General features: G+C 36.4%; 1 protein-coding gene across 2 annotated transcripts; it reads left to right on the top strand.

Moving 5' to 3' along the window:
• The first annotated feature begins 2,004 nt into the window (after positions 1 to 2,004).
• LOC131540656 (serine/threonine-protein kinase haspin-like) lies at positions 2,005 to 17,474 on the top strand. 2 transcript variants are annotated; one of them, XM_058775770.1, is made up of 19 exons: positions 2,006 to 2,182; positions 3,181 to 3,359; positions 3,487 to 3,591; positions 3,823 to 3,999; positions 4,094 to 4,181; positions 4,289 to 4,764; positions 10,256 to 10,403; positions 10,608 to 11,036; positions 11,737 to 11,911; positions 12,164 to 12,321; positions 12,683 to 12,868; positions 13,121 to 13,206; positions 13,297 to 13,359; positions 13,523 to 13,614; positions 13,702 to 13,781; positions 15,933 to 16,021; positions 16,128 to 16,270; positions 17,064 to 17,166; positions 17,266 to 17,474. In XM_058775770.1, exons 2-19 carry the CDS (start codon positions 3,193 to 3,195, stop codon positions 17,468 to 17,470), a joined length of 2,970 nt encoding a protein of 989 aa, XP_058631753.1. In that variant the 5' UTR covers positions 2,006 to 2,182; positions 3,181 to 3,192; the 3' UTR covers positions 17,471 to 17,474. The 2 variants fall into 2 exon arrangements, with proteins under 2 accessions (XP_058631743.1, XP_058631753.1); XM_058775760.1 differs by having other exon boundaries at positions 2,005 to 2,182; positions 10,256 to 11,036.
• Positions 17,475 to 17,821: the final 347 nt, after the last annotated feature.

Below are 17,821 nucleotides of genomic sequence, written 5' to 3'. Positions count from 1 at the left end.
TGTAGCACATGGGTTCAGACCTGAATACACACAGACTCATGGGGACTCGTGTCATGGTGGGGACCTAAATTGAGGTCAGAAAGTTTCCTGTAAGGGGTAGGTTTAAGTGTAGTGTGTTCTAAACCGTTCCTAATCTGCTACAAACCAAAAATATGTACATTTTCTACACAAAAAAGGATACATACTGTTTAGGGCATAGTATAAATAGGCAAATTGGGACGCACCATACATATCAACAGTATTCGATCATTTTAAACAAATCTGAGTTACAGTTGTCAAATAAACCTAAACAAAATCATTTCCCGGTGTATACCTAACGTCCATCAATACTCCGATTTTAATACGATTAAGACAATACTGTGATTAAGAGTCTACCATATAAACAGAGATTTTTGATTACCTTAATCCAGCTAAAGTCATAATCGAACTATATGTTTATGTGTGAAATTCTGGAGAGGACGTCGGATAACGTTGCGTGGTGACGTAATGACGCATGCCATTAATCGATCTATGTACTATAACATGTAAAAAGGGAACACGAAAGGATTATTCTAAAAGCAACTCATGTAAACACCTTAATCATAATATTGTCTTATTCAGAATAAGGTAAATAATTAGATTACTGATGTCCATGTAAACGTAGTCAATGCCTCCTGGAGCAACTGGGCAATCGACCTTCTTTCCGCCATGATGGATCTACACTCCCGCCAAACTGTTCGACTGCAATATTTTCATACAAGGTTATGTGTTGCGCAGGCAAACAATCGAACGCAGAACTTTTATAACGATCAACCAATGGTGGCATAAAGACCGCCTTCTCTGATGCTTGAGAGACACCCCCTCATTAGCATGTTGAGTTGAGGAAAAATAAATACTGAACTACATTCAAAAATTAATAAACGTTTGAAAGAGGGGGGGAGGGGGGGGGACCCCAATAAAACTTTAAGTTTAGAATTTCCTTTAGCATTTTTTTTAAAATTATTATTCCCCCCAACATTCGTTTAATTTATTTAATTATTTATTTTCTCGCACATTTATTTATATATTTATTTATACAGGAATATGTGGATTTATATATTTATTTATGTATTTATTTGCAGATTTATTTATTTATGTATTATTTTGTGGATTTATTTGCGTATTTATTTATTTATCGTTTTTGCAGGTTTGGTCCTCCATAAAATACTGCCTAAACAAAATACTGATTTTGTGCACTTTTTATGTACCAATATTTTAAATTGGCCTTTGAACTTGCATGGCAAAAAAAAAAAAGCCTTACCTTGCCAAAACACTGACAGAACCCGTTGATCTAATGGCACTGTTGAGTGCTCCAAATCCGCAGCAATTGACAGCGCTCTGATCCAATGGCATACAGGCATCGTCAGAATGACAGTACTCTAGCCCAATGATGTTGGGGGATCCAGAGGGGGCGGCAATCATATTTCAGGGTGTCCGTGCCTATGGAAGTTTTTTCCTAACAAAATTCAAATGAAAATTCAAATGCCTGAAAAGATCAAATAATAAATCAAACTCTCAAAACAGCTACTCAAATACGTGCCACTCTTGATCACAACCCTGTTAAAATGTAGCGGCAGTACGTGCGCTCATTAGCGCCCCCTCCAGCTTACCTATGCCTAGAATTTTTAGTTCATCTCCATCTGTAAAGATGTCTTGTAACAGACTAAAATGCAGTGAAATTCAAAATGCATTTATTTCGGAGACTGTGAGGTGGAATGTTTATAATTATGGTGTCGCTGTACAATAAGCTCTCATTTGTTAAGCTGAACTAACATTGAGTAATGCATTTTTATAGCTTGTATTAACCTTTGTTGGTTAATAAAAATGTTCATGTTAGTTTACATTGCATAGCAGTGCATTAATGTACAATTAAGGCACTTTTTAATTTTATAAGACAGAGCTGCACGCGCAGTGCTAGATGATGGAACCAGCCACAGTGTACAGAAGGTGGCGGTAATGCTCCAAAGGAACGAGCCGCCATTACACATGAAGAAGAAAAAGCCAATCAGCAACTGTTCTCAGGTTTGAATGTGAAGCGGTTCATCGCTATGGTCCTCAGTATTGTTCATTGGTTCTGTAATCGAAGACTTCACATTTTTTGCTTATACAGCTAACGTTATTAAGTAATCCTGAGAAGCGATCTACATGTTGATAAGTTGTTGAGGTAAATGCAATTGTCAACATAATAACGCTTTTGGTTTTTAAACTATGGGCATGGTAGTGCAGTTGTTTCCTGTATAACGAGTTTATGCATGTATGCAGTCAAGAATTAATTAATTGTTTCTACTTATTTTCAAACGATTTCAGATCATTTATATTTAGAAAGTCTGTTTTTAGTAACTACAAACCGTTTGATCCGTTCTGATCTAGGGCATTTGCCTTGAAAATGTGTATATTTAAAAACTCAGTGAAATGTCACTGTTCTCGAGTGTTTCGTTCAGGTTCATTGTCTGCTTGTGTTTTAGTGCCTTCATTTTTGTGTTAGTACACACACTGTCTCAAGGGATCATGGATTAATGATCAGTTTATACAAATCTCTAGAAAATCTACATTTCGAGTTAGACTAAAACATGATGATTTTTAGGTCATCTCCATCTGTAAAGATGTCTTGTAACAGACTAAAATGCAGTGAAATTCAAAATGCATTTATTTCGGAGACTGTGAGGTGGAATGTTTATAATTATGGTGTCGCTGTACAATAAGCTCTCATTTGTTAACCTGAACTAACATTGAGTGATGTATTTTTATAGCTTTTATTAACCTTTGTTGGTTTATAAAAATGTTCATGTTAGTTTACATTGCATTAATTAATGTTAACAGATACCATGTTTGATCTTAAAATGTGTTCGCAAACTTTGAAATTAAAATGAAATAATATTAATAAATGCTGTAGAAGTATTATAAATTGTTAGGTCATGCTAAATGGTTTAAGTTAATTAATATTAACAAATTAAACATTATTGTGAAGTGTTACATTCTTCATACATGCATTCATTAGCAGAGGAATTACATTTGCGTTTTTTTCTTTTTGGTCACTTCATGATTTCCCAGGGACTTTAACACAAGACCTTGCTTTGGCTAGTACATGTTCTAGTTTAAGCTACAAGTTGTTTATTTTGCTTCTCCATTTGTATATAGTAATGGTTTAATTCTACTTTGTAGTAAAGATCCAAGATGAATGCAAGAGGAAAAAATGGGCCAGTGTTTATCAAGACGTACAGTAAAAGAATGCGAAAGGTAGAGCCTTGGTTCTCCCCTGACCTGAAGAAAGCAGCTTTCTCTTTTTCAAGCACTCCCTCATCGGATCAGTCCATATCAGAAATCACACATCCCAAGAAACGGTAAAACATGCTCTCATCTATTTATTCATTAACATTGCCATTTTTTATTACAAAACTCTGGTTGAACTTTTCTAGAGGCAAGCTGTTATTATGCATTACATTTTCTCATTCCTTTCTCTGTTCTAAGGAGAGTAAGAGAAACAGGCTCCCACGCTGCAAAGAGCAAAGGCATGACTGCCATAAAGGAGAAAGAGAGTGATGAGGAAAACTACATGCCGTCCGTATCATCCAGGTCAGGACTGTGGCAAAACAACTCAACCACATTGTGTAGAACAGATGAACTATCAACACAGAGAATATATTATTTCAATGCAGACGTTTCTGTCAACTTTCAATGACATGAACCCTAGATCTTATTTTACTCATAATTTTAAGATTCTAAAACCCATTAGAAATTCTCAGTAGACTGAACAGCTATTATCTTTTTCTTCACTGTTCTGTATGACTTTGTTTGTTTCTTCAGAAAAAAGGCAAAGGCAAATGCTAAACCATCAGTAAGGACAACAGCTGCGAGAAGTCAAACAACAAAGGCAAAACGAAATAAACAATTAATCGTTTTCAGCAGCAGTGAAAATGAGGATGACGCCTTGATGATGAAGAATGAAGTCCTCCCAAAAACATCTGCTGATGAATGTGCTGGGTAAGCTTGTTATACATTTTGTGAAAAATCTGAAACTCAGTAGTGTTACATAACTCAGTCAGCATAAGTAAAATGTTGTTTTGTACCCCTGTAGTGCCAAGAAAGAATTAGACCCTCCCCATTTGGGCAGATTTGTTACACAACGCAAAAGACCTCCGGCACCTATCCGAACTAAGAGGATCGTAAGTAACAGTATGCTGGGGGTACTTTGTATGTAAGAGAGAAAATTCTGATGGACTGCTGTTAAACCAGGGTTCTTGTCTTTCCGGCTGTTTTCCTTTCCTCCTAGTCTGTTGTTCTTCACCGAACGCTAGATTCCTCAGATGATTTCCTCCCTCCATTCTCCAAAAATAAGCGTGTTGCAAGCAGAAGGCCATTCTACATGGATAAACATGACTCAAAGAATCACACTGCTCTCAAGAACCGCAAACGCTCACAGAACCGTGTGGCTCTGGCTGAGGTCTCTTTCAATGATAGCGATGACCAGCAGCTCCCAAATAAACGTCCTCTACTATCAAGCACTCCTTCCCTTGTTTGCAGACAGCTCCAAAACTTACCAGAGCCCTCCATCAGTGAGATCTCCTCCCTTAGCTTTGATGAAATTCACCAACCTACAGAAAACAACAACAGCCTTCATAGTTTGAAGAATGTCAAAGTTTGTGACCACACAGCACAGGAGAAGACAAGTCAACAGATCCCAAACCCTTTTGGATGTGTGTCACCACGGTCACATCTAAAATCTTTAACAGATGAGCTAAAAGAGAGGTGAGTAATGGTCGTTTATTCACATAGAGAAAACTTGCGGAAATTTTCTTTAGAGAATGTTGTTTTTATATCTAGAGCATATAGCAAAAATTGTAAATATATGCATTACATTTTTTTTTTTACTTTCACTGAAAATGGAAATTCTGTCATCGTTTAATCACTGTCATGATTTTTCATAACTGTATTATAGGGTGGAATACACTACATGACTTATCAGGGGCGCGGGAAGATGTTTTAGGTTGGGGGTGCTGTACGCACGCGGGGGGGGCGGCCATTTACACAGTGAAAATAGCAGTATTTGTTTAGTGATATGCTATTTACACCGTGCAAATAGCTTTAGATTCTATTTATTCTGTTAAAATAGCAGGATTCTGCTAATTACTTACTGCAAATATTGAATAAAAGGGTATGATTAATTGTGGCGAAAAACATTATTAGAGAAAAACATTACTTATTGCAAATAGTGGCAATTATCTGCACCTCTGCTTTGTAATACATTATAAAACAGTATGCAATAACTTATTGTGTAATTTTTTTTTTTTTTTTTTTTTTTTTTAATTATTAAATGGATGCCACCTTATTGGGACAAAAGCCCTCCCTACACCTACCCTAACCCTACCCGATACTTTATTTTCAACTTTTTGATTATTTCCTTCAATTTTATTAAAAAATAAATGCTTTTCTGTTGTGATTTTGAAAAATTTGACTATCCCAATCATACGTTTGTGGGTGGAGTTAGTGTAAATAGCCTCTGCCAACAACCGGGCTATTTGCACTTAAATAGACACTCCGATTTTTTTTTTTTTTATATTCCCAACAATTAAACAGTTGCCCACAGAAAAAAAAACAGCACCCCCACTTCCCATGCCTCCCATGCTGCTTATAATCTGAACACATTTTAAAACACTGGGCGTCATACACTTACCGACTTTGTAATAGTCACAGAGGAAAAACTGGCCATCATACACTAAACGACTGAGGATCACATGCTACCAGACTTTAAAGTCGTTCTGATCACAACAAACTCACGCAGAAACGTGTGCCTTGTTGCTGTGTGACAAACATGAAAATAATGCATGTTCTAAAATAGTCTCAAACTGGATGAAATCAAAGTCTGAAGCCAAAAATCGGAGTCTGTTACCATCACACATGATTTCCTGAGTAGTTCACTTTTATTGTATGGACAAATCCTATCCCATTATTTTGAAATGTAGTTAGAATTCCACTTTCAGTCAGTGCTTAAAACACAAAATGTGTGGGTGAAAGTGACTCATATAATAATGGAGCAGTTCATTTATAATATTAACATTAATTTATTTACAAAACAACAACTGCAGTAACATTAACATTGTGAAGTTTGATCAGATAGTGAGGGAATAGCAGCCAACAAATGTTCAGCAAACATACTGCTTAAAAAGTATCCTAGGGTGCACCTCATGAAATGCTGTAATCCCTGCAATTTGTCATTTCATTATTTTGATGTTCTGACTAGGGCTGCAACTAACGATTATCTTAATAATCGATTAATCTGTCGATTAATTTTTCGATTAATCGATGAATCAGATTTTTTAAAAAAAGAAAAGAAAAGCATTCATTTCCAACCCTTTATTCAAAAACAGAACTAAAATCTTTAGAAAATGCACAAACATGTTGCTCCTTGAACATCCCTGAGCGGTTATAATAATAATAAAATAAAATAAAAATGGACTAACACAAAAAACATACACATGTATGCTTTACATCTGCCAAATATATAGACTTTTTTGGGGTGCAAAAATTAAATAATTTAACAACACTGCGTCGTTAGCGTTGGTATTGTATCAGACGCTTGCACTTAACATTATATGAAAATCAAGCTCAAATGGAGTTAATAATGTTTTTGACCAGAGAATGACGGAGATGGAGTGTTTTGTCTGTCATTAGAACGGCTGTAACTGTTATCTGAAGCAGCAAGTGCATTATGCTTTCATCAACTTTTACAGGTTATATAACTTTGATTGTAGCTACAGTGAGGAAAATAAGTATTTGAACACCCTGCTATTTTGCAAGTTCTCCCACTTAGAAATCATGGAGGGGTCTGAAATTGTCATCGTAGGTGCATGTCCACTGTGAGAGACATAATCTAAAAAAAAAAATCCAGAAATCACAATGTATGATTTTTTTAACTATTTATTTGTATGATACAGCTGCAAATAAGTATTTGAACACCTGAGAAAATCAATGTTAATATTTGGTACAGTAGCCTTTGTTTGCAATTACAGAGGTCAAACGTTTCCTATAGTTTTTCACCAGGTTTGCACACACTGCAGGAGGGATTTTGGCCCACTCCTCCACACAGATCTTCTCTAGATCAGTCAGGTTTCTGGCCTGTCGCTGAGAAACACGGAGTTTGAGCTCCTCCAAAGATTCTCTATTGGGTTTAGGTCTGGAGACTGGCTAGGCCACGCCAGAACCTTGATATGCTTCTTACAGAGCCACTCCTTGGTTATCCTGGCTGTGTGCTTGGTCATTGTCATGTTGGAAGACCCAGCCTCGACCCATCTTCAATGCTCTAACTGAGGGAAGGAGGTTGTTCCCCAAAATCTCGCAATACATGGCCCCGGTCATCCTCTCCTTAATACAGTGCAGTCGCCCTGTCCCATGTGCAGAAAAACACCCCAAAGCATGATGCTACCACCCCATGCTTCACAGTAGGGATGGTGTTCTTGGGATGGTACTCATCATTCTTCTTCCTCCAAACACGTTTAGTGGAATTATGACCAAAAGTTCTATTTTGGTCTCATCTGACCACATGACTTTCTCCCATGACTCCTCTGGATCATCCAAATGGTCATTGGCAAACTTAAGTCGGGCCTGGACATGTGCTGGTTTAAGCAGGGGAACCTTCCGTGCCATGCATGATTTCAAACCATGACGTCTTAGTGTATTACCAACAGTAACCTTGGAAACGGTGGTCCCAGCTCTTTTCAGGTCATTGACCAGCTCCTCCCGTGTAGCTCTGGGCTGATTTCTCACCTTTCTTAGGATCATTGAGACCCCACGAGGTGAGATCTTGCATGGAGCCCCAGTCCGAGGGAGATTGACAGTCATGTTTAGCTTCTTCCATTTTCTAATGATTGCTCCAACAGTGGACCTTTTTCACCAAGCTGCTTGGCAATTTCCCGTAGCCCTTTCCAGCCTTGTGGAGGTGTACAATTTTGTCTCTAGTGTCTTTGGACAGCTCTTTGGTCTTGGCCATGTTAGTAGTTGGATTCTTACTGATTGTATGGGGTGGACAGGTGTCTTTATGCAGCTAACGACCTCAAACAGGTGCATCTAATTTAGGATAATAAATGGAGTGGAGGTGGACATTTTAAAGGCAGACTAACAGGTCTTTGAGGGTCAGAATTCTAGCTGATAGACAGGTGTTCAAATACTTATTTGCAGCTGTATCATACAAATAAATAGTTAAAAATCATACATTGTGATTTCTGGATTTTTTTTAGATTATGTCTCTCACAGTGGACATGCACCTACGATGACAATTTCAGACCCTCCATGATTTCTAAGTGGGAGAACTTGCAAAATAGCAGGGTGTTCAAATACTTATTTTCCTCACTGTATATGGGCGCTTAGTTTTTCTTGTTTAATACACTTGGCCAAAATCTCAAATTAAGCGCTTATGCACATAATGCACAGGATATTTAAAACGATATAGACAGCAAATAACTAATTCTTCTCCACTCTTCAAACACACAAAAACATTATCCTTTACTAACATAGTGTTTGAGTAAAGAAAACGCTGTACTATTCAAACACCAATTATTTATTCACCCTTGCATTGCGAAAAAGCAGAGATCTCATCTTCTCCAGGCTGTGCGGTGAGTCAATCTGAACGGAGGCGGGTGAAGTTACGAGGTCTCGCTGAGAGCTCGATGATCCAATGGCGTTACAGTTTTACTGACAAGTTATTTTAATGCTTATCATTGGTTTACTATTTTTAAAACTCTCTGATTTAAAATAATAAAAACCAATTATAAGCGACTCAAGTTTGGATAATTTTTCACAGCACCTGACTGGGCTAGGGTATGGCAACTGCCATACTCTGCCATACGCAAACGCCGCCCCTGCTCCCACACCTTGATGACTTGGGTCGCACTGATTTTTCTGCCTCCGCTATGTATCTTTCCTCTACCGCCGCTGGTTTTGTTTTTTTTTGTTGTTTTTTTTATGAGGCGCCAAACTCTGCTACCATCCGTGCGTGAGAGAGACCGAGTGTGTTCACTCCGCGCTCAACTAAAGTTTTTTTTTTTAAATAATCAAGCGTCTCCGGCGTCGCGACACAACGAATCGATTATGAAATTCGTTGCCAACGCTTTTAGTAATCGATTTTTATCGATTTAATCGATTCGTTGTTGCAGCCCTAGTTCTGACTGTTTTTCTGAATGCGGAAAATAGTATTAATACAGAATGAGTATATACAGTGCTGCTTGAAAGTTTGTGAACCCCTTGCAGAATCTGTAAATTAACAAAATAAGAGAGATCATACAAAATGCATGTTATTTTTTTTTATTTAGTACTGTCCTGAGTAAGATATTTCACATAAAAGATGTTTACATTTAGTCCACTAGACAAAAAATAGCTGAATTATTAAAATAACCCCATTCAAAAGTTTGGGAACCCTTGGTTCTTAATACTGTGTGTGGTTACCTGGATTATCCACGACAGTTTTTTGTTTTTTTGTTTGTTTTGTGATGGTTGTTCATGAGTCTCTTGTTTGTTCTGAACAGTTAAACTGAGCACTGTTCTTTAGAAAAATCCTCCATGTCCTGCAGAATTGATCTTGATCTTCAAATTAAAAAAGCTTTCACCCCCCGGCTTGTAATGCATCGTGTTTCCTTCTGGAGTATCAGTGAATGTTTGAACCTTTTTTTTATAGTTGTGTTTGAGTCCCTCAATTGTCCTGAGTGTGAAAATATGGATCTCAAAATCATACAGTCACTGCTGGAAAGGGTTCAAATATGCAAAAGATGCTGGAAAACTGAAGAATCTGCAGGACATGGAGGATTTTTCTGAAAAACAGTGCTCAGTTTAACTGTTCAGAACAAACAATGGACTCATGAACAACCGTCACAAAACAAAAAACAGTCATGGATCATCCAGTTAACCCCACACAGTATTAAGAACCAAGGGTTCCCAAACTTTTGAATGGGGTTATTTTAATAATTTCAGCTATTTTATTATTATTATTTTTTTTGTCTTGTGGACTAAATGTAATCATCTTTTATGTAAAATATCTTACTCAAGACAGTACTAAATAAAAAATAAAAAAACATGCGTTTTGTGTGATCTCTCTTATTTTGTTAAAATTACTCACATTTTCACAGATTCTGCAAGGGGTTCACAAACTTTGAAGCAGCACTGTATGTTCAAGCCTTTGACTGATAATGTAAAACTGTCAAATGTTTTTATTTAAATAAAATGTTTTAATTAAGTTTTGTCTGATATGTAGGTGTCGCACAGTGGATGTAACCATAAAGCTCAAAAAAACAGATGGCTCAGACATGGTGCAAAGCTGCAGCAGGAAAGGGGAAGAGAAGATTGCCTCAGTTTGTTTGGAGTCCTCTGTGGCAGCAACCACTCAGAACAGCAAAACCTATGTAACTGTATCATCCAGCTTCTCTTCAATATCCAAATCATCAATCTATATCTCCTCCTCCAGTTCTCTTTCCACTTCCCCTTTTCCTGGAGCAGTTTGCTCAAACCAGTCCCTCATTGGTCATCTTAAAGCTGAATGTCTGTTATCGTCCGTTGTTGTCAGCATTCCTCGTCTTGACTTGGGTGCATATCCTTCTGTCCACCAGGGGCCAACAAAAGCACCCTGTACTGAGTCTCCATACACATGCCACAGGGAAAGTGCCACCGCTTCACCTTTTAAGGAGACAGGGAATTTTATCCTAAACAGTCCAATAAATAATAGGACTCCCCATAATGCTGAACCTGTTGTTCAACACTTGTCTGCATCATTCCAACTACCTCCGGTCTCTCCACCTGCCTCTGCAGCTCATAGCCAAACACGACCACCTGCTGTGCCTAAAGAACGCGCAGGTGCTGGTTCTGGCACCGGTCGTAAAGTTTGCATGAGTGGACTAAATGTCAGCCGCTGGTCAAAGAGGGGTACTGGAGAATTCAATGGAAAGCGCAAGAAAAAAGAAGGGCGAACAAAGGCTGTATCAGGAGACTACAGTTCCTGTGGCAGCATGTTGTCTGCTGGAGCAGACACTTATGCAGGGGTCAGTTATCATTGTCAAGAATGCATTCAGTTCTTTTACAAGTAAATGAATATGTTTTATAATTGTTTATTTATTTATATTTTAGAATTGAGTTTTTATGATGTAACCGTTCACTCTAACACATTCCTGCACATTTCTGCAATTAATTTGGGAATTGCTTATTTAAAATATCTAAGTAATGTATTCATGGGTCAAGGGGCATGATTTATTATTATTATTATTGTTATTATCATTATTTTTAAATATTGTTTTGTTAAATGTTTGTCAACTTAAAAGGGATGAGTAATTACATTTTTTAAAATAAACATTACTGTTAAGGTCCCACTATAAGCAAAATATTATTATTTGTATTATTATTATTATTATTATTTTTTTTTTATTATTTTTTTATTTTTTTTACATTTATTATCCCAGACCAACATCTGACAACCTAGCAATATGCTTCAACTCTTTGAGATTTATTTATTTTTTTTTTTTTCAGTATAGGCATGTAGAATGTAAAGTCATTATAGAAGATTGGATGTGCGCTTACAGTCCCCTTTGGACATTTTTAGTCTGTGTTTAGTAAATGAAACCTAAAAGTGGGGCTGAAGGATGTTATTTTTCAAAGAGAGGAAAAATGCCACTGATTTGTAGGGGGAAAAAAAAGATTTTACCCAAGTGTTTCATCTGCTTGGTTTTTTTCTGTATGTTCATGCAGGAATCAACATGCGGCTGGCTGCAGGGCACCAGTGGGATTGGTCTGGCTGTGACACCTCTCAGAATGGAACAAATGAATCTGTCTTCCATTTTGGCCAACTTCACTCCTGACACACTCACAACACACTCCTGGGGCCGACTAAAGGCAGCACTGTCCCTGCATAAGAAGAAAACTGGTATGTGTTTACAGCAGGCTAGATAAAGCCAGTCTTTTATTCATACACCAAACTACCCAAAGTTTGCATATTTACTTAATGGACATTTTACATGGTTCATGATTGGCGGCAAGCTTTCAGTGCCACTTTGTTTAAATACCTCTCTCCCTTTGAGAACTTGAAAGCGTGTAAAATGGCCTTAAGTGCTTGTCACTTTTCCTAAAAGCACCCATTATGTATAAATTGCTGAATGTTTGTGTGTGTGTACCACAGCATTTCCCACCCCTCGACGCTTGGTTCAGTCTCATTTGAAGTCCCCAGGCTCCAGGTTTCCAGCTGAAAACAGTCTAGACCTGTTTGGTTCCCCTGTCTGCACACCATCCAGATTCACACCTTCACGCATGCTCCGGTCCACCATGAACACCCCGATGGTAAAGACATAAAGAGATTTGTGTTTACTCTTCAAAACTAATGAACAATTATGTAAAAAAAAAAAAAAAAAACCTGTATCCCTAAGACTTAAAAACTTTCCTGTATTGATGGGACTAAGACATGGAAAACAAAAAAAAGAGTAATTTTATGCATTTACACTCTAACACACAAAACTCATATACAAATCTATCTATAAAAAAATGTTAATGTAATGTCTACACTAAAATGTAACTATAATATGGTATAACATATAATAGGATGTTGTTGTTTTTTACTTTTTGTCCAGAGTGAGTATACTCTCATACACATTTCTTTTCTCGTTTTTTTTTTTCTCACGATCCTCCTGTTTATGTGGTTCAGATTTCATATGACGAAGATATAAGCGATGAAGAAAAAGTCTATCAGGAATGTCAACAGTGCGGCCCACTTTCCTTCAGTGACTGTATCCCTCCAGCTCGCATGAAACACTGCAACAAGATCGGTGAAGGGACGTTTGGAGAGGTCTTCTCAACCATAAATGAGTCCAACAAGACTGTTGCTCTCAAAGTATGTGCAGAATTTAATCACACATGGTTTTATTGTAGAAGCGTACCAGCTACTGTCTGGCATATCACAGGGTGGTGATTTAATGTAAACGTAGTAATTTAAATAAATTGTGAACTTATATGTACATCTATAAATGTAGGAATAGAAGTTTGGTCATTTGTTTGGTGAAGTTTAAAAGTTTGGTATTGTTGTTATTTCTTAAACTTGCAAAAATGATTGTACAAAAGTGATATTTAAATGTAATTTCTATAGATCATCCCAGTAGAAGGCAGTCAGCAGGTCAATGGTGAACACCAGAAAACATTTGGCGAAATCCTCCATGAAATCATCATTTCCAAGTAGGAAGTCTGGCATAACTCAGCAAATCTATTGTACATTTGAATGTAATGGTGTGTGAATATTCAAACACATCTTCAATGTCCCCACAGAGAGCTGAGCAGCCTTAACACAAAGGAGTTTAACAAGACAGATGGTTTCATTGGACTCAACAAGTATGCAGCTTTTTTTTCTTTGCTAACTTGGGTATAAAATGAGGTGAATGGAAGTGTGTGTGTTATAGTTATAAGAATGAAGAAGGTGATTTTGTTTTGAAAAGTGTTATTTTTTATTTTTTTTAATTGTCCTTTTTGAGTAAACTATTCCTTTACTTTTTAGTCTACATTGTGTTCGTGGATGCTATCCGGAAGCTCTGCTCAAAGCCTGGGACAAGTTTGACTGCCAGAAGGGATCTGAGAATGACAGACCTGGTAAGCTAAAAGTATAAACAATTTGTACACTGTTTAATTGTATTGTGACATTTAATGTCTATTAATGTATTCATTCTGTTGTCACAGATTTCTTTGATGACGAGCAGCTGTTTTTAATCCTGGAGTTTGAGTTTGGAGGGAGTGATCTAGAGAACATGAATGGAAAGGTACCTTGCACATGCAAGAGTTTCGCTTTTTTGCTTCTTTATACAGGTTGCGCTATTCCATTAATTTCTGTGATGACTGAACTCCACTGAACACCTTTGAGGTGAATTCAGGCCCCATCATCCAGCATCGGTTCCTGACCTCACTGATCCTTTTGTCATTGTATGGTTTAAAATGTTGTCATCATTTAGTTATAAGACTTCCGTTCATCTTTGAAACAAAAATATTTTAATGAAACCAGAAAGATTTAAGTCTTGAAAGTCCTTTATACCAAAATTTTAAAAAGCTCATAAAGAAGATATACAAGAAATCCATATAAATCAAGTGATTTACTCAAAATCTTCTGAAGAGGCATGACAACTTTGATAATTAATGCACATACGTAGTGTATGTGGATTGATGAATGTTTATACAGTATGTGAATAACAACCTTTATTAAATCTGTTTCTGTTTCTTAAAGTCATTTTGTCTCTTTAGAAGACTTGGATTAAACTGCTTGATTCATATGGATTAGGGATAAGTTTTGTGGAATGGGCTTTTGATGGAATCTCAGGTTTAATTACAAATAAGTTCATCCTCGAAACACAAATGAAATGTCTTATGGTTTGGAACAACATGAGGGTGAGTAATTAATGAAAACTAAATCCCAATTTTTGGGTGAACTAATCCTTTAAAAATCACTGTAATAGAGTGGGGGAACTATGACGTCACTTTGTAGGCGGATCGGCTGTTAGCATGAAACTGGTTCCCTCGACAAAAAGCCAATAGGATTTTTCCATAGGCTTTTGGATTATCGCAAAAAATAAGCTCTGTGTTCAATCATAGTTCATGAAACTTACACGTTTTGTCCGTCAAGATAATCTTCACAAAATAATGTAACTTTGAATTTTGAAGCCTAAATAAAAGCGCCAGAATTTAAAAGCTAAACTTAGGCTATAAACGAACTACAGCACCACGTCACCACCACCGCGCTCCCGACAACTTATTTTTAACATGTTCAGTGAAGGATTTACTCTGTATATGAATGTTAATCCACGCTACATGAACCTTTTCATATAAACGGGAATAAATGCAAAACTAGAGACAAACTAAAACTGAAATGAGACATTAATAATAAATAGTATAGTGAATAAATTATATAATCTTAACTAAAGGACATATGAAAGCACGTATTTCTGTACATTATGAAATTATGTGCATTAAAAGTCAATAAATCCTTGATTAATATGAATATTAGAATTAAAAACATGTCTCCACATACTATTCAATAAAATTATGCATTTAATCTATTAAATAACAGCAGAGTGAACGAGTCTTTGGATATGGTAAGATTAAATTTATTTTAGTGAACAAAGTACCACATTTCAGCTATCGTTTTGTTCAGAATGGTACACAATGTTATTTTATCCTTGCTGAAAAGCTTCTTGTGGCCTTAAACATTTAATTTTAACTTGGCTTTAAGCACTATGCATCATTAAAGTTTCACTCTTACCACCTAAAGCCGGTAAATGTGGTGTTTACATGGATTAATCGTAATATGAGTTTACCTTGTGGTACGAACCCAGAGTCTCCGTATCAGTAAGCGATAAACTCGAGCATCTTCCCTCCGAAGACTTGTCGCATTTCGGGGCAAAGCAAAAAAAACATTGTTGAACAACAGTATAAAATGCGGGAAACTATTCATTGGTTATTCTACAATTAATTGAATTACAAATTATACTACAACTGGAAAATACTACAAATTGATCAACTGTTTGACGTGATGACATTGAATGTCTCCGACAGCACCTGTAGTCCCATTTAGCAACTTGTTAGCAACCGTCTTTTTTAAGAAACGTAACGGTTTAAAAAAAAATCATGAGTGGGGTGTAACTGGTGTGTTTTATGTCGTAGAATAAAACGTGAAAGTATCTTGAGCCTGTGTGAACCACAGACCTTATTTAAGGGATTTAACCAAAATCCCATTTAAAAAAACCCATTGACTCTAGGACGATGGAACCGGAAGTGCTAAAATGCACTCACTTCCGGGTTTTTGCCTACAAAGTGACATCATAGTTCCACCACTCTATAGCTAAACCTGTTAATTAGAATATACATATACTTTGAACTATAGTGTATCATTATGAAAACTTTGTTTGTGTGTACCATTGCAGCTATCTTCCATAGTCCAGGCCAAGAGTGTTCTGCATCAAGTCACTGCAGCTTTGGCTGTAGCTGAGCAAGCACTGTGTTTTGAACACAGGTAACATGTTTAAAGCTGAAATTTAAGTTTCATTACAGTATATATGTATCGTGCGTAAAACCTTTTCTGTGTAAGCTGATGTAAATGTTGTGTGCTGATGTTTCAGAGATCTGCATTGGGGAAACATCCTGGTGAAGAACATTAAGCACAAGCACAATGAGTTCATTCTGAATGGAACCGTGCATTCCATAGAGACACGAGGGGTTCACGTCAACGTTATCGACTACTCACTCTCACGCCTGGAGATCGGTCAGTCCAAGACAAAACTCTTTCTCTTACTCTCTTTAGTGCAAATAGTGACTTGTTTTCAAAGCATTAGAGTCACATTATAGCTGTAATAGGTATAGATAGCTGTATATGTTAACCTACATGAACTTAATTTTGGATATCTTCCTACTAGCCTCACTCATAAAATGTGAATTTGTTTTTGGCCTGAATTCAGAGACTTTCCTTGACTTTATCCACTGCATCTAACAATTAAAATCATGCAGCAACATAATTTTGACGGTCTGTAGAATTTATTATAGCAAACTTTAATTTTCTTTCAGTTTTATCAGATGTTCATTTGCAGATTTCTCATAAGTTAACTAAAAATCAATATTTGGTCCCAAACTGGCTCGCTGTTTAAGGACAAGTTTGCAGATTTTCGTCACACTTTGTATTGCTTTAATTAAGGTAGCATAAGTATCATGGAGAAAGAATACAAATTGTTCATTTATATATATTACTGACCATAACAATACAAAGCTGGTTGAAAATTGAAAAAAGTTATCCTTTTAAGAGAATTATATTTAGGCTAAATTTGCAACCCTGTTACCAGCCATGTTTTGTTTACATTAATGTTACTTTTATTTAATGTTTGTCTATAAAACAGTCATACATTATTATTATTTTTTTTTTTTTTATATAAAGTATATTCAAATGTTTTGGTAAAAACTGAAGAGTACAATTTTGGGAAGAGGTAAACAAATTTGTGCAGCCAGATACAAATGAATAAGAAAATGTAAATTTTGAAATCATGTTGTTTGTCTGTCTCTTTTAGATGGACTGACGGTGTCATGTGATATATCTAATGATGAGGAGTTGTTTATGGGTCAGGGAGATTATCAGTTTGAAATCTATCGTCTAATGAAGAAAGAAAACAAGTACGTGCTTTAGCCTTAGACAGAACTTATTTAAAATTCTTTCATTCTAAACCATTGAATGATTGATTCTTATTGTTTTTCTCATTTTCTCTGTCTCAGTAACTGCTGGTCCACCTATAATCCTCATTCCAACGTGTTGTGGCTGCACTATCTGGCTGATAAACTGTTGAGCATGAAATACAAGAGCAAAGCCCAGAGCAACCAGCAGAGGACACTGAAGAGCGCCCTCAAATCTTTCCAGTCGGAGATACTCCATTATCCATCAGCTACAGAAGCTCTTATGAACTGCAAATTATTTCAGTGAAACTTTTTTTTAATTAACACAATAGATAGACCTGTATATTTTGAATGACCAGTACAGTATTCTGATGTTCTGTAAAAAGATATTCAAACCAATAAAGAAAATGTGCAATCATGCAATTTAAAAAACAAAAATATGTAATTTATTGATATACATTAATTATCTTGATATAGTTACAGTTTTGGCATAGTATGGCAAAACCAGCTGTTCTTGCATTCTCGTTTTTGTTTATTAATAAAAGTCTCAGCATTCCACAGCACATTTCCAGCAATCCAGACTTGGCAGTTCATTTTTATAAATTAATAGTTGGCCATGTTGGATTTGCTGCAGACCTGTTCAGGTTTTTTTCTTTTT

Source organism: Onychostoma macrolepis, chromosome 01 (assembly GCF_012432095.1).
Source record: "Onychostoma macrolepis isolate SWU-2019 chromosome 01, ASM1243209v1, whole genome shotgun sequence".
Classification (NCBI taxonomy): domain Eukaryota; kingdom Metazoa; phylum Chordata; class Actinopteri; order Cypriniformes; family Cyprinidae; genus Onychostoma; species Onychostoma macrolepis.
Note: the sequence above shows the minus strand (reverse complement) of the source record. Positions and strands in the feature narration are given on the sequence as shown.

Excerpts from the sequence above, each read along its gene's own strand:
- LOC131540656 (XM_058775760.1), top strand. The coding sequence starts at position 3,193 with ATGAATGCAAGAGGAAAAAATGGGCCAGTGTTTATCAAGACGTACAGT. Across the intron at positions 4,182-4,288 it reads CTATCCGAACTAAGAGGATC|TCTGTTGTTCTTCACCGAAC; the intron begins GTAAGTAACAGT and ends CTTTCCTCCTAG. Across the intron at positions 13,782-15,932 it reads TAGAGAACATGAATGGAAAG|CTATCTTCCATAGTCCAGGC; the intron begins GTACCTTGCACA and ends GTACCATTGCAG.